Raw genomic sequence first — 26810 nt, forward strand, 5'->3', positions numbered from 1 at the left:
ATGTTCTTTTCAATTCATTGATGCGATCCTTGAAAACTGTTTATATTTCATTACAGAAGGATCTTGTTTGCCACTGATAAACTCAAGTAGATCAGAATTATGAAATACTTTATCCTATCTCTTTGGCCAAACTCTGCCTTAGTATAGAATTTACACAACAAATTACTTACCAAATTTAAAAAGAAAAAGCTAAATGAAGAGCACATGGTGATGGATTTATTTGCTTATATATATACACTGACAGATGACACTGTGAAACAGCAAATTAACACTTTCACCCACATAAAAAAAGCAGCTGGGGTAAAATCCAGGAGCACAATTTTCTACTGATTTAGAATTGCAATGTTTCTATGAGAAAAATCACTGACATATGTTCAAATAGCACAATATTTAGTGGTGGTACTACCAAGGTTATTACAAAGTGAAAAACCCCCTACAACTTTTATTGCTTGCTATAGCAACTTCTTTAAAATATGTTAATCTGAACAAACCCATATCCAATGCAGAATATTTACCTGCTCTTGTCCTTTAACATTATAAAAGCAAAGAGTCGGCAACCAGTCCAATAAAGGATTCAGATTCAAAGTAGAAAGACCATCTATGAGATTGCCATCATAGAAGAGTTCATTTGTTATAGCACTTATAGCAGGATGGCATCTGTACTGAGTCCGAAGCATAACAGGTTTATGGCCCTGGGTTTAAAGGAAAGAAAAATCCACCAAGATTATAATATTAACACAAACAGTATGCCCCCAATAATATGTTCGCAATTGCTTCCAAAGAACAGTAGAACTTTTGTGCCTTCAGTGCTGTGTTTATTTTATGCATGAATGCTGACAAATATATATTTTTTTAAATGAACTCGAAAGAGGCACTTACTAAACAATGCAAGGCAAAGCCATCATTAATGCAAACCTGCCCACCTTCTAAACAGAGTTTACATATTCCTTTTGTGCTTTATGTGCACTTGGCACAACGAGCACACATTACAAAAACAATGTTGGGTGCAGCTGGTGTTGCCCTGCAGATTCCACAGCTGAGACAGTTGGCACAGATGGCAGACTACACCAGTGAAACTGTATGAAGTGGGAGTTAGGGCAGACACCACAGAAAACATAATTGGGATTATGGAGACACACAGGATGATTTGCGCAGATGGCATGAATAACTCTGACTCCTAACTCCATAGAAGTATGACTAACATGCCTTATTTAAACATATGAAGAGCAAATAATGAGCAACTTTTTAAACTTTAGTCATCTTACTGATTATTTATAACGCAGACTGATTATGGAAGCAAAATATTTAAGCAGAAAATGCAAAATATTGAACCAGGAATATCAATAAAATTTACAAATATAATTTTTTTAATGAAATACTAAAATGCATGAATCATACAGAAGTTGGTGATATTAGATCAGTTATGTGATTTCCTACAATGGAATTACTGTGCAGAACTTTATCTGCAGAAGCCTTTATTTGTATTATATATTGGAAAATTAACCCTGATCTACACTAATCTCATTCAGCAAAAGAATGATCCATTGTGATGCTGATCTTTAAGCAGCGATTTAATTACCAAAACTGAGCAACATTCATAAATAACATGCTCATTGACAATACCCCTGCACCTTGCCAGTAGCATCATATATGCCGCAAGTGGGAACTGCAGCTGCATTGTTCTGGCCTAAAATGTGATCTCACTGCAGATGTCACAGGAGTACAGTGACAAATACAACAGATGCACTATTAAGTATGAGCAAAATACTGCATATCACAAAACCTGAAATAAGTATATGTGTTGGAAATACACAACTTATTTCAAGTTGTCAATGTCCACCTGCTTCTGTGAGCAGAACAAAAATAGTTAACATTTCCAATGCAGGTCCTTTTCACAATATCTTTAAAGAAATGTACTTTTCTATTCCTTCCACATTCTTTTTCACTAGATACATAATTATAACGTTTGTGAGCCATTTGGGTTCGCAATGTCTGATCAGAAACAAGGAGAACTGGTGAAAGCAGAGGATGCATGCTGAGAAACCAGAAAATGATATTATTTGCATGTACTGGACTGAGGTGGATTTATTCAGGTTAAAAAGGATAAAGCTGAAGCATGCGTCACTGCATCTTTTAATGTAGACAAACACAATTCCCATCATTAAAGTTAAAGTTAACTGCTTTACCATCAGGCACATTCTGTCAAAGAGAGTCTGCTCCAAGCCAGCATCATGAGCACTGTCAGAGCCTTGGATGGTAGGAGGCAACTGTTTAGGATCTCCAACAAGGATCAACTTTTCACATGCAAACCTATAATGAAAAGGCAGATTTAATATTTATTATTTATTTATATTGTGTCATGAATGCATTTTGAACCAAAAACAACAGAGGTTTTGAATTCTAGCATGTTTCAATGTGATATTATATTAGACTACAATTTACTTAGAAATATGTTAACAAGACTGGAGAATATTTGCTACTCTAGTATATAAGCATCTCGATCAGCAGAATTTCTCTCCGGGGGATGATTATTTCAGTATGTGGAGTCAAGAAAGGGCAAACATTTTGTAATCTGTGTTCCAAAATGCCAAATTGGGATATACATTTGGTAAAAATGTAATGTATGTCTGTCTTGTGAACCTTTGGAACTGTTCAAACCTTCAATTGTTTGTATGGGAAAGAAAAAGAGCAATTTTATCTCACGCCTCAAATATTGATAACAACTGCATAGAATCATAGTTGAAATTTGGCAATAACAATCTTAGAATAGCCATTACTTATATATATGTCTTGAGATTTATTTGTAGAACTTTTGAGATTATTGAATAATCGTAGGCCAACACCTCGGTCATGACTGACCATGGGTGATGCATCCTAGTTGTTGGCTGCTTGCTCCAAACATCGGCTAGATCAGCGTCGCTTGTGGCTGAAGAGACCAATGCGGGAGTGACAGTCTCTGTGTGTGTGGTCTGTGGTTTGTTGAAGTTGCTGCGCTCCTTTCTGCGTGCCCGCTTGTCTGCCGCTGTGTTCAACAGTTTCTCTTTCCCCGTTTTTAGATGTTGGTTCAGGGCACCTCTCCACTTCATGCGGTCAGCTGCAAGGCTCTCCCAGGCCTCCACATCGATGTCGAGCGCCTTCATATCACTCTTGCAGACATCCTTGTAATGCAGCTGGGGGCGGCCGATGGTTCTCCTCCCAGATGTCAGCTCTCCATAGAGGATGTCTTTTGGAATATGGCCATCCTCCATGCAGTGGACATGGCCCAGCCACCGCGGTCTATGCGGCCTGAGTAGAGTGTACATACTGGGAAGGCCAGCGCAAGACAGGATCTCGGCGTTGGACACTCTGTCTTGCCAGGATATACCCAGGATACGGCGGATGCTTTTCAGGTGGAAGGTGTCGAGTCTTCTCTCCTGCCTGGCATAATCATGCAGCTACATACTCAAAGACATGATCATTTCATATGAATAGACTGAAAATCAAGGAATAAACTTTCTCAATATGAAAGGAGTTCCGTGAGACTTTTCACGGCACCTGAAAAATCAGTTAACCCACTTTCCCAAGACGTACATACGCAAATAATTGTGAAATTTTCCTTTTTTGCCATATTTATACTTCATTTATATCCTCTTCTCTGTGGGGCCAACATACTGAGACAATTTTCAGTTACTTCCTTGCTGATTCATGATCATTCATCGTGTACTTGTTACCTCTGTGCTTGCTCACCTACTTCAACATTCTGATATTCTCATTTTTTTAATGAAAATCCTTTCATGGCCTTGTTCCTCCCTACAACAATATCCTGCAATTTTGCACCGGTGATCTCTCTGCTCTAATAATATTCATTGGTCCTCCACTATCAGGTATGCCATCAGCTGCTAAGTTCCTTGACTCTGTTGTTCCCACCCTGAACGTCTGTGTCTTTCTAGCACTTTTTCCTGAAGATGCACCTGAAAACATATTGCATTTACCAAGTCATCTAACATTTAATCCAAACTTGGCGCATGTTTCATCCAGGACTTTTCACTTATAACTACAAACAGCGACATGTAGCTGTTTTAAATTAAACTTGCAGACATCACACAAATATGCATATAATAGTCCTCAGCCAAACAGCGTCTCGTGTGCAGCTTTGAACATCAGATGGTGTCATCCATCTCAACATTTTTCTATCCTCTCTCCTTCTCCACACCCTTTCCTATGTCTACTCTTTCCCCCTTTATCTATCCCGACCCCCCCCCCCCCCCCCCCCCCCCCCCCCCCCCCCCCCCCCCCCCCCCCCTTATCCACACATTCTTCTCCTCACGCCATTGCTCTTATTTTTTCATTTTACTCTCTCACCTCTTTGCTTTGCTCAAAACATATTCTTTGGGTGCATCAGTTACCTCATCTTTCAAGTATTGTTTGTACAAATATAATTTTTTACCATCACTGTGAAAAATTGCTTTTTTTTTTTTTAATTGTTTTTTCGCTAAAATGGCTCAATGTGTCTTTTCATAAAATGTTTCCTATTTTGGATCATCCAAAACAGATACAAACAACATAACATATCAAATGCATGGATTTTTTCTCTCGCTGGTTGTGATTATATGTACTTAATCTCTGTGACAAACACTAATGGCAGATAGGCAAACAATCTGATGTTGAATACTGCCCTGTGATGAATAGTGCAGTAATTGATAAAGAATGAAATGAGTTTGCAATAAACAATACCTTGCAATAGGAAGTAGAGAAGTTGGTTCTGTGATTTGGCTGCATTCGTCCAGTAACACTAATGGAAAGCTCAGGTTGTTCATGCATTGAAAAGGACATGCAGCACAAGTAGCTCCCACCACTTTAATCTGCCGAAGATTGGGAAAAAAAAGAAAGTTGAGAGAAACCTGTTCAATCAATCAATCAATCAATCAACCTTTATTGTCATCTTGCAAGCAACAGTTGTACAGTGCAAAATGAAAAGACGTTTCCCAGTGAATAGCGGAGCATCGCACATGAAATTTAAAAACACTTCACACATAATAACACTAAAAAAAAACAATCCAGTCCCTGATGGAACAGTATAAATAGTTAAAAGCAGGTAAAAAACACAATGTTAAAATACAGTAAACCAATCATAAAAAATGTCCGGGGCCGCTGATTTGAGTGGCCAGTGCCAGTTATTAAAGTGTCCGTGCCAGCCGCAGAGTCAAGTCAAGTGACTGTGAGTGCAGAGTGACTGTTTAGCAGCCTCACAGCCTGTGGTAGGAAGCTGTTTAGCAGTCTTGTAGTCCGGGCTTTGATGCTTCGATATCTCTTGCCTGATTGCAGGAGATCCAGGTGTATGTGGAGGGGGTGCAGTTTGTCCTTGGCAATTCTCTGTGCTTTCTTCAGACAGCGGCTCTGGAACAGTTCTTGTACCGAGGGTAGGGAGACGCCAATGATCCTCTCTGCTCCCCTCACTACCCTATGCAGAGCCTTCCTGTCTGAGCAGTTGCAGGTGGAGTACCACGTATTTATGCAGTACGTGAGTACAGACTCCACCGTGCCCCTGTAAAAAGTCCTGAGGATGTTGGTGGGGAGTGAGGCCTGTTTTAGTTTCCTCAGGAAGTGCAGTCGCTGATGGGCCCGTTTGACGGTCCCAATGGTGTTCCTGGACCAGGTGAGGCTGTCCGTTATTTGCACACCGAGGAACTTTATGCTCCCCACTCTCTCCACTGCAGTGCCACTAATGTTGAGCGGTGTATGCTTTGGCTGCGCCCTCCTGAAGTCGACAACCATCTCCTTAGTTTTGTCGACATTCAATTCTAGGTTATTTTTGCCGCACCAGTCCACCAGTTGTTCTACTTCCTCCCTGTACATTGTTTCGTCATCTCCACTGATGAGTCCCACCACTGTAGTGTCGTCCGCGAATTTTCTGATTTTATTGTCCCTGAATCTGGCAGCACAGTCATGTGTGAGCAGTGTGAACAACAGCGGGCTGAGCACACAGCCTTGAGGGGAGCCGGTGCTCAGCGTGATCGAGCCTGAAGTGTTCTTGCCAACACGGACTGACTGCGGTCTCTCTGTCAGAAAGTCCAAGATCCAGTGACACAGGGTGGTGTTGAGGCCCAGCAGGGTTAGTTTCTCCACAAGTCTCTGTGGGATGATGGTGTTAAACGCTGAGCTGAAGTCAATGTACAGGATTCTGGCGTATGTGTTCTTGTTTTCCAGATGCGCGATTACTGTGTGCAGCGTGGTAGAGATGGCATCCTCTGTAGAGCGGTTGGGGCGATAGGCAAACTGGAGGGGGTCTAACGATGAGGGGAGGCTGGCAGTAATGTGGGGTTTCACCAGGCGTTCAAAACACTTCATTATTATTGGGGTCAGGGCGACAGGGCGGTAGTCATTTAGGCAGGCAACCACTGGTTTCTTCGCTATGGGGATTATCGTGGAAGTTTTGAGGCATGTGGGTACAATGGCTTGACTAAGGGAGATGTTAAAGATGTCTGTTAGCACATCTGCTAACTCCTCAGCACATTCCTTGAGCACACGTCCTGGGATGTTGTCGGGTCCGACTGCTTTCCACGGGTTGACCTTAGCCCGTCAGTGTTTCGATTCCCTTCCACATCCTCCTGGTGTCTCCTGTGTCGCAGAGGTGTCCCTGGATTTTCCCCGCGAAGGCACGTTTCGCTGCCCTGATTCCTTTTTCCAGTGCAGTCCTGGTAGATCGGAGAGCGGCTGTGTTACCGGCTCTGTAGGCTGCATCACGAGCCCTCAGCAGCGAGCGCACCTCTGCTGTCATCCATGGCTTTTCGTTTCCACGTGCAGTGAAAGTTTTCATGATGGTGACATCCTCAGTGCACTTGGCAATGTAGCTGGTTACAGTCTCTGCGTACTCCTCGATGTTGATGAGGTCATCATAGGATGCTGCTGTCCTGAACACATCCCAGTCAGTGTGCAGGAAGCAATCCTGCAGTGCTGAGGCTGCTCCCTCTGGCCAGACCCTGGTGTGTTTTCTCTCCGCTCTGACTTGTTTTTGCAGAGGTCTGTAGACTGGTGTTAAAAACACTGACATGTGGTCCAAGTGGCCCAGGTGAGGGCGTGGGGCTGCCTTGTAAGCCTCTGGGGTGTTGGTGTAAACCAAGTCCAAGATGTTCTCTCCCCTGGTCTCAAAATCCACATATTGCTTGAATTTTGGGAGCACAGTCTTAAGGCTGGTGTGATTAAAATCCCCGGCCACCACAATGAAGCTATCAGGATGTTTGGTCTGGAACTCACTTACGGCGTCATGCAGGGCTCCCAGTGCCTCGTTGGCCTTAGAATTTACATTTGCACTTGGAGCAACATATACAGCCACAACAAAAACAACGGAGAATTCCCTCGGCAGATAGAAAGGCCGACATTTCACGATGAGGAATTCTATCAGCGGAGAGCAGTGTTTCCCGGCTATCGTAGCGTTCACACACCAGTCCTTGTTTATGTACAAGCACAGGCCTCCACCTCGGCTCTTACCAGAGCTAGCTGCCTCTCTGTCCGCACGGAATGATGTAATTCCCTCCAGCTGTATTGCCGTGTCCGGTATATTGCCGTGGAGCCATGATTCCGTGAAAACAAAAACACAGCAGTCTCGTATATCCTTGTATGTTGTCCTGAGAAGACGCAGTTCGTCGAGTTTGTTGTCCAGGGAGTGGACATTAGAGAGGAGAAGCGAGGGCACTGCAGGTCGGGTGGGGTTGGCTGTTAGCCTAGCGTGAATGCCTGCTCTTTTCCCCCGTCTCCGCCTCGTGTAAGAGCCTGCTCTTTTACCCCGTTTCTGCCTCCTCTCACACCGCTTGCGTCTCCTCCTCCTCCTCTCTCTCCTCCTCTCTCCGGTCGTAATCATATCTGCGGCCGATATGTTCGGCTTCGCAGCCGGTAGTAGTAGTCCATAGCGGCGTATTTGGTCTAAATCGCACCAAAACGCGCCTGTACTACTACCGTGGTTTGCCCCAATGTTTAGGAGCATGTTCCTGCAGTACATATATCTTGGACAGACTGGACAAGACACACAACACTCACTTTTTAAAGCTCCGACTATCTCCCGAGGGGCCGCTGCAACTGTGCGCGCCGCCATTGTTATTATATATATATATATATATCTATATATAGATGGTGTTTATTCATCTAAAGGAGAAAGTCCCACGTAGTTCTAGTATTCCAAGTGTCAAAAATATAGATTTTTTTATATTGTAGATGCTAAGCTTCCAAAAAAAGCATTCCATAAAACATAGTAAATTGGACATTCAAACTATCAATCTAAAACAAGAGGATAGTAGCTGATGTCAAGGGTGCTATTAAGGAGCATTTAGTTTTGAGGAACTTAATAATCTGTGCCTATTTTGAATTTCTCCGAGAGCACTTGGCTTCAGACATTCACCTAAAAATATTTTTGCCAAAAGGACTGTTCCAATGCATGGTAGTGGGTCTTAAGGGCAAAAGAGTGCTGCCTTGCCCGAAACACTTTGGCATAAAAAAATTGGGAACAATTGCTAAACAATCTGAGGGCCTGTAAGGGCCTGTCCCACTTGGGCGTCATTTGTGAAGATTTTGTGAATCGCAAAATCCTGGGGTGCCGCGCGCAACCGCCTATGCCACCACACACACACCACACACACACACTTTTAGTAAAATGTTATTACGGCCTCCAGTGCCTTTGACGTGGTTACAGTGCAATCAATTAGCGTCATTAAATAAAAAGTGCTCCATACTTATGAGAGCCTATAAACGATGAAAGGATTTTCTTTCAGTCAAGTTTATATGCTAAAACAAAGTACTGACCTCTTTGAGCAGAGCTCTGTTTCTGCCCAGTTTGTGTTGCTCAATACATCTTCTCACATGCACCTTTTCCACTAACGTCAAATCATCTTTAAGGAGTGCCTGTAATTCACGTAGTTCCTCGCTGTCGCTACCTGCATGTAAACTAATTAAAATTCATTAAAAATTGTCATAGCCATTATGGTACATTTGTTCTGTCGGGAAGACGACTGATTTCTCAAAATTAATGACAATTAAACAGAGACTATTAGTTCATTCAGGAAATTAAATAAATGTCTATATCCTGACTCAATCGTGTCTTGCCTTGTCTAGTCCCTTCCCATCTACATTGTGGACTGCGAATGCCCTCCATCATCTCGACAACAAACAACTCCCTGGCCTCCACAGCGTCCTCATAACCATGGATATCTATATAACTAAAAGTCTCATCTTGACACTTCCTGTCTGTGCTGTATATTGATTTTAGGAAAAAACGCTACCGTATATCGCTATGATTTTTAGCCATCTTACTCAGTCCTCCTCCACTGAGGCAGCCCCGAGGATTTTTCCAATCGATGAAAAATAAAAAAAGTTATGAGTGTTTAAAAAATCTTGAGATCAGCTGATTGGTCCTCTCATCTGTCAATCACCATGATGAAGGTAACACCCCTTTGGGGGGAGCAGGACTATAAAACTCTTGATGCCTGGACGCGAGTCAGTCTGAGCTGCCAGCCCACCAGGCCTGAGTGACTGAGCTACCAGCCCACCAGGCCTGAGTGACTGAGCTGCCAGCCCACCAGGCCTGAGTGACTGAGCTGCCAGCCCACCAGGCCTGAGTGACTGAGCTGCCAGCCCAAGAATCCATTTGGCCCACAATGTCCATACTAGCTCTCTGGAAACCAGTCCCTTCGGCCCACAACACCCATACTAGCACAGGAATATTGCGTTGGGGGACCCTCCCGTGTGAACATGGGACCCAACGGGTCCCACTTAGTCTAGTCTAATCTTTATATGCCTCCATCCCCCATCAAGTGGGTCTAAGGCCAATTGCTTCTTTTTGGAAAAAAGATCTAACCAGATCCACCAATAGCAGAACTTATTCTGCTAAATAGGAGGCACAAAATAAAAAGGAGGCACAAAAGCGGTAAGGCCCTGGCTGACACGCGATAACTAGAATCAGGTGGAGAATAATAAACCGATAGAGCCAGGTGAGGGAGGAATGGGGTGGAGTTGAGACATTTGTGAGTGGGTGATAGGTAGGGGGAGGAGAGAGAGGCGAGGGGGAGAGAATGTGAATATGTCTACATCACCTCAGTCTTTGTCTCCATCTCCACTCTCACCTCACTTGGGTCCATCTGCCCACGTTTCCCCTCTCCTTATCTATCCCTACATATCACACATCTCCCAACTAAACCCCCTCCTTCATTTTCCCATCTTCCCCCTACCACGTGTTTCTACCTATCGCCTGCCAGATCATGCCTCATAAGCTCTTCCTCTCACTTCTTTACATTGGCTGTCTACCCCCTACACCTTATGTAAGGTCTTGACCCAAAACATCAATCATCTCCATGTCTGCAGATGCTGCCGACCCTGCTGCTTTCCTCCAGGGGTGTTTATTTTGCTATAGATTTTAGCTTCGGCAGTTTCCTGTTTCTCTGAGTGAAGAAACCCAAAAGCCTAAACAATACAAGCACCCCCTTGTGGCTGACTCGCTTGCAGCGTAAGGCTAGAAAGAATACGAGGACATTTTCCAAAGTACACAATACAATGTGAAAAAGGAAAAGATAGTCTGCTTCAATAAAAACATCCTTTCAGCTTCAAAATATTGGTCAAACCAAATGGGGAGCAAGACTGGACCATGATGGGAGAGTTGATTAGCTTTCATAATGGCTAGGCTAAAAGATATGGGAAAAAAAAATAGGAGATCACATTCAATGATCTCCCAAGAAAAGCACAAATCCTTGCTGCAGAAGAGTTCATGCGCAGTAAGTCATAGAGCTATTCAGCACAGAAACTGCCCCTTTGGCCCTTTCCCATGCTGATCACATTGCTCACACTAAGCTGGTCCCACCTCCTTGTAACTGGCCCATATCCCTCCAAACCTTTCCATTTACCTGTCTGCGTGTCTTTTAAATTTCATAATGTTACACTTCCTTTTGGCAGCCCATTCCATGTTTGCACCACTCTCTGTGATGCTTTTAAATCTTTCCTATAAACCTTTGCCCTCTAGTTGTGGATACCCATTCACTGGGGAAATGAATCTGGCTGCTCACCTTATCTATACCTCTCATGAATGTGTATACTTCAATAAGGTAATTTCTCATGGAAGTATACAAAAGAAAGACCCAGCCAATCCAACCTCACATTTTAAGTCAAACCCTCCAAATCTTTTTAAAATCTGTTCCAGTTTAATGGCTTCCTTTCCATGGCAGTGTAGAATCATAGAGTGATACACAGTAGAATCATAGAGTGATACAGCATGGAAACGGGCCCTTTGGCTCAACTTGCCCACACCGGCCAACATGTCCCAGGTAAACTAGTCTCACCTGCCTGCGTTTGGTCCATATCCCTCCAAACCAGTCTGATCTATGTCTAACGTGTCTAACTGTGTCTTAAATGTTGGGATAGTCCCAGCCTCAACTACCCCTTCTGGCAGCTTGTTCCATACACCCACCACCCTTTGTACTCCAAATGTGGTCTTACCAACACTTGCACAGTTGTAACATGACCACTCAACTTCAGTATCCAAAACCCTGACCGATGCAGGCACGCGTGTCAAATGCCCTTTTCACTACCTTCAACACCTGTGTTGCTACTTTCATGTATATACCTGCATCCCTAGATCTCTCAGTTCTACAACACTTCCCAGGGTCCAACCATTGAGACTATAGTTAATAGACAATAGGTGCAGGAGTTGGCCATTCGGCCCTTCGAGCCAGCACCGCCATTCAATGTGATCATGGCTGATCATCCCCAATCAGTACCCCGTTCCTGCCTTCTCCCCATATCCCCTGACTACGCTATCTTTAAGAGCCCTATCTAGCTCTCTCTTGAAAGTAACCAGAGAACCGGCCTCCACCACCCTCTGAGGCAGAGAATTCCACACTCACAATTCTCTGTGTGAATAAGTGTTTCCTCATCTCCGTTCTAAATGCCTTACCCCTTATTCTTCAACTGTGGCCCCTGGTTCTGGACTCTGTTTCTTGCCTCTAGTGTGTCCATTTACTGTACAAATTCTGCCCTGGTTCATCCTACCAAAATGCAACACTTCACATTCATCTGAATTCAACTTAGAAACATAGAAATTAGGTGCTGGAGTAGGTCGTTCAGCCCTTCGAGCCTGCACCGCCATTCAATATGATCATGGCTGATCATTGAACTCAGTATCCCGTACCTGCCTTCTCTCCATACGCCCTGATCCCTTTAGCCACAAGGGCCACATCTAACTCCCTCTTAAATATAGCCAATGAACTGGCCTCAACTACCTTCTGTGGCAGAGAATTCCAGAGATTCACTACTCTCTGTGTGAAAAATGTTTTTCTCATCTCAGTCCTAAAAGATTTCCCCCTTATCCTTAAACTATGACCCCTTGTTCTGGATTTTCCCAACATCGGGAACAATCTTCCTGCATCTAGCCTGTCCAACCCCTTAAGAATTTTGTAAGTTTCTATAAGATCCCCCCTCAATCTTCCAAATTCTAACGAGTACAAGCCGAGTCTATCCAGTCTTTCTTCATATGAAAGTCCTGACATCCCAGGAATCAGTCTGGTGAATCTTCTCTGTACTCCCTCTATGGCAAGAATGTCTTTCCTCAGATTAGGAGACCAAAACTGTATGCAATAGTCCAGGTGTGGTCTCACCAAGACCCTGTACAACTGCAGTAGAACCTCCCTGCTCCTATACTCAAATCCTTTTGCTATGAATGCTAACATACCATTCGCTTTCTTCACTGCCTGCTGCACCTGCATGCCTACTTTCAATGACTGGTGTGCCATGACATCCAGGTCTCATTGCATCACCCCTTTTCCTAATCGGCCACCATTCAGATAATAGTCTACTTTCCTGTTTTTGCCACCAAAGTGGAAAACGTCACATTTATCCACATTATACTGTATCTGCCATGCATTTGCCCACTCACCCAACCTATCCAAGTCCCCCAGCTTCGTGTCATCCGCAAACCTGGAGATGTTGCATTCAATTCCCTCGTCCAAATCATTAATATATATTGTAAATAGCTGGGGTCCCAGCACTGAGCCTTGCGGTACCCCACTAGTCACTGCTTGCCATTCTGAAAAGGACCTGTTTACTCCTACTCTTTGCTTCCTGTCTGTCAGCCAGTTCTCCATCCACATCAATACTGAACCCCCAATACCATGTGCTTTAAGTTTGTATACTTCATCTGGCATTCCATTGGCCCTGTTGATCAAGATCCTCCTATGAAAATAGATAACCTCTCTTCGCTGTCCACTATATCACCAAACTTTGTGTCATCTGCAAATTTACTAATCATGCCACCTACATTCACATCCAAATCATTAATTTAAATAACAAACAACAGTGGTCCTAGCATCGATTCCTGTGGTACACCACTTGTTACAGAATCCATTTTGAAAAGAAAAACTCTACCACCACCTTCTGTTTCTTACTATAAAGCCAATTATTTTTATCCAATTGTCTAGTTTGACCTGGACCCCACGTGATCTAACCTTCCAGACCAGCCTACCATGCAATGCTTTATCAAAGTCCTTTTTATAAATAATTGCAGACAACATCATCTGCAATGCCCTCAATATTCTTGGCTACCTCTTCAGAAAAATTGGTAAAACGCATTTTCCCATGTGCAAAGCATCGCTGATTATCCTTAATCAGTCCTTGGCTTTCCAAATGCAAGCTGATCATACCTCTTAGAAACCCCTCCAATAGACTGGGAGTCTGTTTCAAATTTTATAGTTGCAACAACAGCTTTCCAGGTTTCAGGAAACTGTACAAGGAGGTTATTTTCAGCACATCCATAGGTCCATATGCCTCGAAAACCTGCACACCCGCAGTGTATTTCATCGCTGCTGTGATTATGGATGGCCCCTCTAATCCCCACAAACACCAATGTTTAACCTTGCTATATGATGTTCCTTTCTTTTTGCCACCTTACTAGCAACCAACCAAGACCTGACCTCTGGTTCACCTTCCCTTCCAGTTATTCCCTTCCAGTTCCAGTTAACATCTCCAAGAGTCTCTTGTGGTGACCAAATATTTGCAGTTGGTATTTCCATCCGGCTTCCATTAGAAAATGAAAGAAAAGTGATATAATGGAGGTCTGGCTAAAATTCACCATGATATCTCTGGCTTTGTGTATCCTGTCTGTTTTCCCCTGTTCTGCCCATTCAGTGTTTTCACCGGTTTGCCTGGTCACTGGGTGTCAGCAAAGATCATTTTCATAACTTACATTAAAACAAGACCTTCAACGTTACACTTCACACTCAAATCATCAATAATACAGGAACAAAGACCTGTTTACAGTAGGCTTTTTATGGAGAGGAGAGCGTTATAAAATATGATGTACTTTATCAAGACCATTCTAGAATGTGTTGCAAGTTAGTTGAAAGACTTGAACAAAAAGATGAAAAAGAATCCATCGTCTACAATTTTAGGCAACAAGGGCTGGAAGGACCAGATGAGTGAGTGGGATTTAATATTAATCTGGACAGCAACACTTTAAATGAAGAAAAGTGAAAAGGTCCAGAGCAGCAGCATCCCAGCCATTCCCCATTCTTCACTAAAAATGCAGTCAAATTCAGAAATGGGGTTGACCCAACAGTTTTGAAGAAATATTGCAAGCACAGAATGGGCAATTCACAACTCCAGGAAATACCTGACCAATATCATGTATAACAGTTGGAAGAAATTTAGGATTGAGCATATTTATTCATCACTAACTCAGCCAGAGTACAACCAGGTGTGCAGTCCTACTAGATGACAACATTAATGTTAATCTGTGGCCATTGTAGTTTATTGTAGACCAATAGTATTAAGGAGTTCATCATACTACATCTTCATGGACAAAAATAGAGAATGAAAATTATGCTTACCTGTATGGCAAGATGGGTTTGGCAATCTTCCGAATGCTTCCAACTCTGATAAATTTATCAAATCCTAGTTCCAGAAGCCTAATTAAAATAAACCATGCTAGTTAAATAATAACTGCATAATAAACTGGGAAATAATGTTTATTTTTCTGAATAGATTTTTAAAAATCATAATGCTCTACCATTCCAGGGGATGTAAAACTATATCCCTGTAATTACTTACAGTCATCCTGCATAAACTGCCATGCTTTGCAGGGTGAAACAAAATGAAACAATGATACTGTATGTAGATGCATTTAGGTAAGTGTGCATGCTCCCCAACCTGCAGTAGGCATCAAAGGTTACAGGGAGAATACAGCAAAATGGGATTGGGAAGGACAAATGATCAACCATGATTGAATGGCAGAGCAGACTCAATGGGCCGAATGTCCTAATTCTGCTCCTATGTCTTACAGTTTTCTTCTTTGCTCAAGAAAGACTAAAATAAACTACATTTTACATGCAAGCCATACCGAAAACCAAGAGCAATATTTGTTTATGAGCAAAATAAATGATTGAACGGCTTAGGCAATGATGAAAATATGCAATTCAATGGTTGGGCGCGATTCCAAAAGGCACAATATTCTTCAGAATTCTTACAGTGCAGATTATACAAGGCTGTGAAATGAACTTGGAAATTATCTCATTTCCTATCCGTCTCGGTCACTCCAATGAATGTATCCTCATAAGAAATCATTTGGAGAAGTAGTTGTAAGTCAGAGACTACCCTACTTCAGCTACAATCCATAATTACTTTTCTGAAATAACAAAGCATTGATAATATTGTTGAGAAATTCTATGACAATGTATTCAATTGATTGGACGTCTTGCATTTGCATCTAGCCTATCCTTGTTGAGACATTCTGTTGAGTTTTGACGCGATCAAATTAATATTTTGTAGAATATATCAATTGAACATACTTGTACTTTAAATCAGGTTGGGGGGAAATAAATAGTGAAGGTTCATTTGTACCTCATCATTGCTAATCAGAGAAAGGGACCCCCAAAGATGGTACCAAAATTAAATATCAGTGACTGAGGTCTTAAATCACTCAATCACATAGCAGTGAATATTTCCTAGTTCATAGAAACATCCTTATCTGAACATGAATCATAGTCAGACAACATGGAAACAGACCATTCGGCCCAACTTCGCCACACCAACCAACATGCCACATCTATACTAGTCCCACCTGCCTGCATTGGCCTATATCATAAACCTATCCTATTTGTGCACCTGTCCAAATGTTTTTTTAAACATTGTGACAGTACCTGGCTGAACTAACTCCTCTGACAGTTCGTTCCAGATACCTACAATCCTTTGTGTAAAAAAAATGTTGCCACTAAGGTTCCTCCCTCACTTTAAACCCATGTCCTCTTGTTCACAATTTCCCTTCTGTGGGCATAAAAACTGTGCGTTTACCCTATCTATCATCATCTTATACACCTCTATAAGATTACCCCTCACCCTCCTGCGCTCCAAGGAATAAAATCCTAGCCTGCTTAAACACTCCCTATAGCTCAGGCCCTTGAGTCCTGGTGACATGCTCGTAAATCTTCTCTGGACCCTTTCCAGCTTAACAACATCTTTCCTATAACATGGTGACCAAATTCAACACAATACGCCAAAAGTGGCCGCACTAATATCTTGTACAACTGTAACTCCCACTTTCTCTACTCAGTACTCTGGCTAATGAAGGCCAATGTGCTGTAAGCCTTCTTGACCTCTCTATCTACCTTTGACGGCACTTTCATGGAACTATTTACCTGCAATCCTAGATCCTTCTGCTCTGCAACATTTCCCAGAGCCCTGCCCTTCCTTGAGTTGGTCTTGCCCTAGTTAAACTTCCCAAAATGCAACCTTGCACTTATCTGTATTATCTGAAGGCTCCCGGAATGTACTGAAGACCCGGCTGGTTTGGCTTGGCCGCTGCGAAGAAGGGCCTGGCAGGCCGCTGGCACAGGGAGTGGAAGCTCAGACGCACTGAGCTCGGCCCTAAGAGCCGAGGAGACATTGCTGATAATGACAGACGTGGGAGAGGGCCGGAGTATTGCCTCAAGCACCTTCAGGCTGGCTGCAGGAGACGCCCCGGGACACAAAGGTGGTCGGGCAAGGAGAGGGACATTGGTTCGTGGGCTAAGCTGGATGAGGGCAACAGAGGAGGCTCTGCTGCAGCCTGGGGATTGTCTGGATCAGGAGCTGCTCCAGAACATCGAGCACGTGGACTTTTTGTAAATGGTGCCAAAATATGACGATTCGTGCATTTGTGAGCTATACAAAAATAATTTCACCGCGTATACATGACAATAAAGAACTATTGCACATTGCAAACTCCATTAACCATTACTCAGCCTACCTGCCCAACTAATCAAAATCCCACTGCTATTTTTGACAATACTACTTTGCAGCTTCTTTGACTTAAGCCTTTACTGGTTGGCAGAAAACGATTCATCAGAGGAACTTAATTTTTCCAAAAGGATTCAACACAGCAGGCCCGTACGAAAAGGGGGGTGGCATGAGGGGGGGGGGGGGGGGGGGGGGGGGGGGGTGCAGTCGGGCCTGAACCGCGGGGCTGAGCGTGGGGGGGGTGGGGGGTGGGGGGGTGACGGGCGGTGAGCGGGGGGGGGGGGGGCGGCGCGATTGGGCCTGAACGGCGGGGTGGGGGGTGGCAGCGCGATTTTATTATTACTCTAGGGGGGAAAAAGGGGGGTGCGTTCGCACAGGATGTGCACAGGACACATATTTACAACACACCAGCGTAGATATATGCATATCAGTGATTACTGGTAACTTTTTGGCAGGAATAGGTAAGAAAGTAAATATTAGTATTATTATTTACAGTTATTTTTTCAAATTTACCATGTGAATTCTCATTCCCTTCTTGCCTTGTCTTCAAAGGCAAGTTTCAAGGTCAAAAAACCTATGCATCTACCTGTGAATACCAAATGAGTTATTACTACAGTTTAATAATTCGTTGGTTGATATTACTAACTCATTACTCAAGATGGGCCCAAAATAGCTGCAGTAACTCAGCGGGCCAGGCAGCATGTGTGGAGAGAAGGAATGGGTGACGTTTCGGGTCCAGAGCGGGCAAGCACACACACTCACAAAAACGAATCCAAGGTGAATGCAATATATGCCATTTGGAGCTGGCCAGCACATTCATAATCTGTTACCTGCACCAATTTGTGTATTCTTGATGATAAAACTCATATTCTCAAAAAAAAACTAGGCTGGGACACATCTTTTAGGCTCTATGAGCTCTTAATATGCCAAAATGTTGTGTGCAGCATTCTGACATCTGTGGGATAAATCTCTACAGAGATCAGACTGATGAAGGCGATAGCACACGCTCAATCACAATGTGTAATAGATTGTGACATAGAATCAATTTGTGACATTGATTTTACATCAGTGTTCCCATTCTGAAGCTTGACAGTCCAGACAACACCTCAAGTTACACAGCTGAATTTAAATTCAGAACTTGACGGACGCCTACATCATTGTTATTTAAAAAGGTGATTAACTGATGACACCTTAGCTCTCAATTGGTTTCTTCTGCGTTATTAGAAGGGTTCGACAGATGTCTCATGTTTTACAAAACTGTTTCAAATTTCGCAAGTCTGAAGAGATGCAGGATTACATTTGATGATTTCAAGGCTTCTGTATAGACCAAATACTTCCAAATGTGAGTAGAAAGTTCTCCTTGAAGGTTTGCATGACTAGAGCAATGATGGAAAACACTTAAGAGCTGGTAATATTTCTTAAAATTGCTAATTTGACATCCAGCTTATATAAAAATGAAGAAGGGTTTCGACCCAAAACGTTGCCTATTTCTTTCGCTCCATAGATGCTGCCTCACACACTGAGTTTCTCCAGCATTTTTGTCCACCATAAAAATGAAATTCTCCATTCAGCAGGTGGAGTTGTTGAATTGCAATCAAAACAGACAGATCAGACAATTCCTCCTCCTCCGTTTGAAGAAGGGTAATGACCCGAAATAACTTATTCCTTTTCTCCAAAGATGCAGCCTGACCCACTGTTACTTCAGCATTTTGTGTCTATCTTTGGAAAAAAACAGCATCTGCTGTTCCTTCCTACACAATTCCTCCTCCTTGTTCAATACTATTTATACTGCTATTGTGTGTGTGTGTGTGTGTGTGTGCGCGCTATAATAATTATGAAAAGTCCACCTCAATACTTGCCAAAACCAACAATATTTTGATCATCATTCTGATCTATGACTCACCCAAGCAGGACTCTGTCCACTGCAACATTAGTAGAGGCAGAGACAAGAAGTTTCCATTCAACCTGTCTGGGACCTTCACTTGCTTCGCTTTCTTCGAAAAGTTGAACAAGAAATAAAATCATAACAGCCAACAGGTAACTCTTCCCAGCTCCATAGACACCTAATAAGGAAAATCGTAATACAATACATGAAACAAAAAGCTAGTTTTGGAATATCAAAATTCCAATGGAAAAATATAGAATTTCTGATTATTTTACCTCACCAAAGGGTACATAAGCAGAGTCAAAGATATTTTTCACCAGTACAAAAACTCATCATATCCCCCACACGAAGATAAAATGATGCACATTATAATTGTTGAAAACATGTGGATGACCACTGGAGGGCAGTGCTGCGTTCTAGAGGAAATCAGCAAAGAGAATGCCATCTATCTAATGAATGCCATAAACGTCACCTATTCCTTAGCTCCATTGATGCTGCCTCACCCACTGAGTTTCTCCAGCATTTTTATCTGCCATCTATCTAGTGTATCTTAAAAACAGAGTCTTGTACATTACTTAAGGATATACTGGGCAATAGAATCTGGAATATCTGTCCGAGGTGCCCGGATCTTCTTTAAATTACATGGAAATAATAGCTCACACTCTAGCTACCCATTCTAATGTATCAACCAGTCACACATAAACTCAATAAAGTTAATAAAAAGTTACGTTTTTGGCTGTTTAACTACTTTATTTATGGTGCAATATGTCTTAACTACTAGATCTGGCACCACAAACTGGCTTTTATGAGTGTAATCTAGCATGGTTAACATAATCAAATTTGGAGTTTTAAAAATATGTATTTTTTATCCAATATTTATTTACCTTTCTGTACTTGACAACATCAAATAATATTTCCCATATTTTCTTGCTATTATAATTTGCCATTATAAATGATGGTTCCTGTTTAAGACTCTACGTTGCTCATCAATGATCCTTCCGGAAGGTTAGGGTAAATACATTTACTGGTCTGTTCACTATAGTAGCAATGTTACAAAATGTTGAGATTTTAAAAATCAAGTCTGCAATTTATCCCATCAGATAAAGCATAAAAGGAAGTTTAATTTGACACCTAATTCACTTTCATATCTTCAGTATTAAAAAGGTTATGGCCATTTTCATACTCAGAAATTAGCATCTTGTTCCCTATTGATTTTCCATTGACTTAACACAAAAGCTGTGATCGAGGACAGTCTAAAGCCCATAACTTTATTAAAAATTAAGAGAAGTGAAATAAATTTTCAGTTATTTTAGATTGAAGCATTCTGAAACAAGTATTAAACAATCTTACTTGGATGACCTGAAATTAAAGCATATAATTAGTTAGTTACCCAATTGTAGCTAATTCCAAAATTCAATTACTAGATCTAAGCATCTATCCATTTCTTAAGGAAAGATTAACATTTTTAAATAGCCTAAGCATCCAAAGAACATTCACACAAGAATTCACAATAAAACATGATTTTTAAATCTCATTGACATTGATTTATAGGCCAAATGGAAGGGATTTAGTGTTCAATTGCGGTAAATTAATGGCCATTTAAATCGGCAATTAAATGGGATTCTGTGGAAAGCGCTGGTTTAGAACGCTGCCATTGCGGTGAATTTGTACCCCATGTCGGCATGAAAGCTACTGCCGGTTCGGATGGGCCCCCAAGTCAGCTACTCGCAACATAAAATTTTGTATAAAGGTTCTTAAGCCCTTTTTAAATGTAAAAATAAACAACCTACCTTGCGTTGTCCCCTACATGAGATCCGTCCCGTTGTCGGGGTTCGCGGCTTTAGAGGATGATTTTTAATTTACTCCATCAATTAAATAACCCAATTTAATTAAAAAAGTTTTAATGAATTTCGTAGCGAGTTTTCGTCAGCAACTAAGTAGGTTGAACAACATCGATTTCAACAGCCTAGAGAAAGTTGCGTTTTAAACCCGCCCCCCTCTCAAAGGCGCCAAAGTCGTGCACACGGGCAGCGGCAGAACTGCAACGTCGCTGAAGGTAATTTTTGCAACATACCTAACTATAGTCCTGTATGCCCTGCATAAATGCATGCATAGTTCTGATCTCATAGTAATAGCAACTTCTGACGTTTTTTTTTTTTTAATGAACAAGGCAATGTACACAAAAATGCTGGAGAAACTCAGCGGGTGCAGCAGCATCTATGGAGCGAAGGAAATAGGCGACGTTTCAGCCCCAAAAACGTCGCCTATTTCCTTCGCTCCATAGATGCTGCTGCACCCGCTGAGTTTCTCCAGCATTTTTGTGTACCTTCAATCTTCCAGCATCTGCAATTCCTTCTTGAACACAAGGAAGGCAATGTGATGAGTTGTAGATTCTGTACAATACCTATTCACCTAGGGTCACCATATCGATTTGGTAAAAGCATCTAACAAAATGTAATTTAAAGTCATTGGATGTTCTAGCTGATTGGCTAGACCCACCCTTTGAACTATTGGAATATGATGAATAAATCCAAAGTGATCATATAAATCTACATATTATGAAGATTAAATAATAGAGTAATTCCAATTTTTACCATGTATGACAGTGACTGGCAGAATGAGATCCTGGGAATGTTCTCCTTTTGCTATCATTGTAGCTACTTGTTTGAATGCAGCTCCCTGATCTGTATTCAAGTGAAATGCTTGTATCATTTCCATTGTCAATTGCATTGTCCTTTCTTTACACAACAATCCAGTCATCCCAGCTTGCTTTGTCACAGCAGGAGAAACAAACTTCTGTCTTGCAGACCTGATTATCTGTTCTTCTTCATCTTCAGGCCTACATATTAAAAAAAAAAAAATATTTACATTTTTTCCTTTAAACATTTTTGTTTTAAAGTATTATGGAACTTTTTCCAATGGGCTTATTATGGAGACTTGGGGTCATGCATGTTGAAACTTGCTACTTTACTTGTATTTATATTTAGTAAAATACAGAAGAGCAATAATCAACTTTTTTTCAACAATTTATTGAATGGCAATATTGCTTTTACATTTTCTAAATCTTCACTGGAAAAATAAGGTATAAAGCAGTTGTCCTTTACGGCCAACAATATTCAATGTATCTTCTCCCAACAAAACTGAAAATTAGACATCAAATTCGCATACATTTTATTTCACCATTTTTATAGACAATTGTATTAATTGGCAGTGTGCAGCATTTCTTGAAAGATGCTTTCTACCATATAGAGCAAGAGGAAAAATGGTAAACTATTCTGACATTAACATGCCAACTTAACAAAAGTAACCAGAAATGCTACACTTGTCGCTTTACCTCCCCCCGCGACTCCATCCAAGGACCCAAGCAGTCGTTCCAGGTACGACTGAGGCTCACCTGCACCTCTTCCAATCTCATCTATTTCATCCGCTGCTCTAGATGTCAGCTGATCTACATCGGTGAGACCAAGCGTAGGCTTGGCGATTGCTTCGCCCAACACCTCCGCTCGGTCCGCAATAACCAACCTGATCTCCCGGCGGCTCAGCACTTCAACTACCCCTCCCATTCTGAATCCGACCTTTCTGTTCTGGGCCTCCTCCATGGCCAGAGTGAGGACCACTGGAAATTGGAGGAGCAGCACCTCATATTTCGCTTGGGCAGTTTATACCCCAGCTGCATGAACATTGACTTCTCCAATTTCAGGTAGCCCTCACTGTCTCCTCCCCTCCTCAGCTCCCCCTCAGCCCTCTGGCTCCTCTCTCTCCCCTCCCCCCCCCCCCCCCACCACTCTACATCAGTCTGAAGAAGGATTTTGGCCCGAAACATTGCTTATTCCATTCCATAGATGCTGCCGTACCTGCTGAGTTTCTCCAGCACTTTTGTCTACCTTCAATTTTCCAGTATCTGCAGTTCCTTCTTAAAGAATACTATATTGTGATTTGTTCCATTCAAGTACAAAGACAGCACTATCACTGCCGAATGTGTTCTTTTGAACAATTGAGAGAGAAACTAATTAAATCTCAACTTCCCATATATTGTGCACATTTCAATAAAATACCATATATTGGTATTGGCATATTATAGTCATGTGCATCGAGATACAGTGAAAATTCACTGTTGTCAAACAATACACAAGTACAATCAAGTCATCAACAAGTACAAAATGTAAAGACTGCAATTATGTCATTTGGGAGGTTGGGATCACACCATTAGTTTATGAATTTGTTCAGTAGTTCATGCATAAAGCATAGATTGTCTGTTTGTGGAGGTGCTGAAATGACGAGTTCTTCACACACAATTTACAATCCGTTCCTGAATCCACTCGTCACAAACATAAGCTTAACCATCATTTGCATCAGATGATTCCAGGTGCCTTAGTTTAGTGCCCAGGTAGTTTAGTTAATATGTAGAGGCAGAAGGAGCCAAGACCCCTGCACAGGATTGCTATCCAGTGGGTTTCAAAACGCAGATGTCACTAGAAACTGGATGCGATGGACTTTGTACCAAAGTATCAGCAGAATGCTAGAGAAACACTGGAAATTATTTCAAATCATGAGATTCCCTGCAGAAATTCTATCCCAATGCCTTGGCCTTGATGGTCCTAGTCTCCAATTAAAATGACCGTCCACTCTTCGCCAATCAGGCTGTAAGATTGTAATTGCCACAATTTTATTAAAAGGACTGTTCTATTGACAAAAAACAATTCTGTTCATAATTTCACATGCTGTTAAAGTTTGCAATACGACATTTACTTTGGGAATGTATAGTCACTAATTAAAAACATAAATAATTCATGTACCAGTGCTGAATGCTTACATTTTGAGCAAGTATGGCATCAGAGGAAGGGATGCTGGGTTAACATGTTCCTGCAGATTTCTCAGACAAGTTAGCTCAGTGGTAACATTACCAACAAATAAGGCATGAACAATCACTGGGAAAGCAAGAGAAAGAATTAGTTGCCTTCTCAATAACCAAGGATTTTATACAAATTGAGCACTGATTCATTTGTGAACAAACAAAATTATAAACACAACTGTTTTTTGTTTAATTTTCCTAGCTAATAAACAGAGGTGTATGAAACATTGCTAACATCCATGTCATACGTATAGCCCAATGGGACAATGCTACTTAATATCATGATCAAGTGCAGTACTTGCAGGACACACAGCAAGCACTACTCATCTTTTAAGTGTACACTTAACTTCCTCATGAACAAAAACACTTTACGGGCTCCATGTTCAAAAATACACCTCCTGGGTTAAAAACCAGTTAATGAAGAGTCACAAGAAATTGTTGAATGAAACGAATGATTAAAAAAAAAAATTATATCTTCTAGGATATCCTCCCTCAATACCAAAGTAATGCATTCTTTGACTAACGGTGCCATCTCTTCTCCTTTTACTCCTGTTTCACTTGAAAAATCTATACCATGAGATATCGTTGCCACCCTTGGCCAACCTTCAACTAGGTCTCCGATGTCACCAATATCATAGTCCCCCATGTTAATTTAAGCTTTGAGCAGATATTTCACTCGCTATACTCCTTGCATTAAACTAGATGCAATTTAGCTTTGAATTACTTTTGTGGTCCCCTCCTCACTTGTTCTGCCCAGGGGACTTAATAACTTTTTTTTCCTCCAATTGCTGTACTTCTCTCTCTGATTAACCAATCTGAGTCCCTTCCCTGCTAACTCAGTTCCAACCTTTCCAGACAGCACTAACAAACAACCCGTGTAAGGATCCTCTTCTCTTCTTCTTCTTGCGAATGAAACATAAACCAAAGGAATAGTTAGATCCCAAGCCAGGTGTTGAGCAGCCAGGTTGTTGTCTCTGCGTCAATGTCAGCCAGGCCATGAGCTCCATTTGGTGGGCGGGAGAGAGGGCACCCAGAGATGACATGGTTGGCTGTCTGTTGTTCTACTCCACATTCACAGGCTGGGCTCTGGCGGAGTCCCCATCTCCACATGCTGGCATTGAAATGCCCAACTCCAGTACAAAGTCTGTTGAGCTTCACTCATGCTCCTCTGGGGAGGTCAGACCCTGGACAGCTTTTATCTGGTGAAGAGATGTAGCTGTGTAATGGAGAGGAGGTTGCCTTCTGGCACTCCTGTGACCACTTGGTGGCTATTCAGTGTGCTTTTGTCTCAGTTGGCTGGATGGATGCTAGGAGTTGTTTTCCACGAGGAGGAAAGGGGTGACGGGACTTCAGTCGGGGTGGTATCTGGTCTCTGCTGATAGCCTGATGGAGGAGGTAATCTGGGTCCATGGCACGACGAGGTAGTGCCAGAGTTGCTGCTTGCCTTCGGATCCCTGCAGGTGGAATGCCTGCAAGTATAGGGAGCTGCTCGACTGGAGGAGTTTGAAGGCACCCAGTGATGATATTGGCTCCACTATGGCTCAGATACAACACATTTCAACTTTCCCAGAATGGTTCCAAACATAAACACGTCCCACAGCACCATCCTTTCAGCCATGCATTCATCTGACCTTCCCTTCAATTCTTATAAACTCAACCTAGAGGCATCGGAAATGATCCAGTGATTGCAACTTTTGAGGTCCCAATCCTTAAACGGCTACCTAGCATTCTAAACTCAAGTTGCGAGACCTCATCCATTCTGTCACCCATGTCGTTGGTGCTTACATATATCACAACCTCTGGCTGTTTATCCTCCCTTTTCAGAATCTTGCAGCTGCTCTGAGACGTCCTTGACCCCAGCAACATGGAGGCAACATAACAACTTGGAGTCTTCTTTGTGACCACAGAAATGTCTATCTGATAGAATTGAATCTCCTACCATTATCACAATCTTGCTTCCCCCAGAACCGTATGTTCAAATGACACAAACAGGGCTGCTGCCCCTGCTCCCTCCTGGGAGGCCATCATCGTCTGGTAATCTGTCCCCTCTATATTTGTACCTGGGGAGCAACTGGGTGAGCAGCTCATTAAATGCATTGTCTACTTCATTCCCTGCATTTTGAATGAACCTTTCGAATTCCATCTGCAGTTGCAACTACTCTAGGCAGTCTGCCAGGAACTGCAGCTGGATACACATCCTGTGGATGTAGTCATCAGTGAAAGTGGAAATGTCCCCGATGCCCCTTATCCTGCAGGTGGAGCATAGCACTGCCCTAGTCTCCATACCATTAGGACTACTCCCTTCAACTAAGACATTAAGAGAGAGAAAATGAATCTTACTTTGTCACTACTCACCCTGGTCTCAAAGCCTGTACTTTGACTCACAGGAGGATGTCAACCTCACAACCCCATTCAAAACGGCCTTCCCTTTTATATATTGTTGATAGGGAAAGACAAACTCGATCTCTGAACCCCTCTCTGCCTTTCTAAACAACATTGGTCAGTGTCCCTGGATATGCTCAAAGCTCCAGGGAAAGAAGTCACTTGATCCATGTTCGAAACAGAAATCATATTAAACTCAAATGCATGATTTATGTACTGGTTTGTGGAGTGATAAAATATGAGCAGGTAATAGTCTCTCAGGTACAATCATGTTGCACTACATACAAAATGCATTCCAATCTTATAACATTGAGACAAACAGCACTTTATCAAAATATCCCTGGAACACTTGGATAAGAGAGACACCTACGTCAGACTCCCATTCATAGACCACAGCTCTACTTTTAACACTATTACCCCATCCAAACTCATCACCAAACTCGTGGGACTTGGAGTCAGCACTCATCTCTGCAA

The 26810-nt window shown here is 42.2% G+C and overlaps 1 protein-coding gene across 1 annotated transcript in view; it reads right to left on the reverse strand.

Annotated features, from left to right (window-relative positions):
- LOC129703283 (protein ZGRF1-like) overlaps window positions 1–26810 on the reverse strand; it is a 94501-nt gene that overhangs the window by 17152 nt on the left and 50539 nt on the right. Inside the window, 8 exon segments of the mRNA XM_055645628.1 lie at window positions 516–692; window positions 2187–2310; window positions 4714–4841; window positions 8773–8914; window positions 14835–14912; window positions 19121–19280; window positions 21697–21941; window positions 23916–24030. Of these exon segments, the coding sequence (XP_055501603.1) occupies window positions 516–692; window positions 2187–2310; window positions 4714–4841; window positions 8773–8914; window positions 14835–14912; window positions 19121–19280; window positions 21697–21941; window positions 23916–24030 (1169 nt within the window).

The sequence above is a fragment of the Leucoraja erinacea genome, chromosome 1 (genome assembly GCF_028641065.1).
Source record: "Leucoraja erinacea ecotype New England chromosome 1, Leri_hhj_1, whole genome shotgun sequence".
In the NCBI taxonomy this organism is placed as follows: domain Eukaryota; kingdom Metazoa; phylum Chordata; class Chondrichthyes; order Rajiformes; family Rajidae; genus Leucoraja; species Leucoraja erinaceus.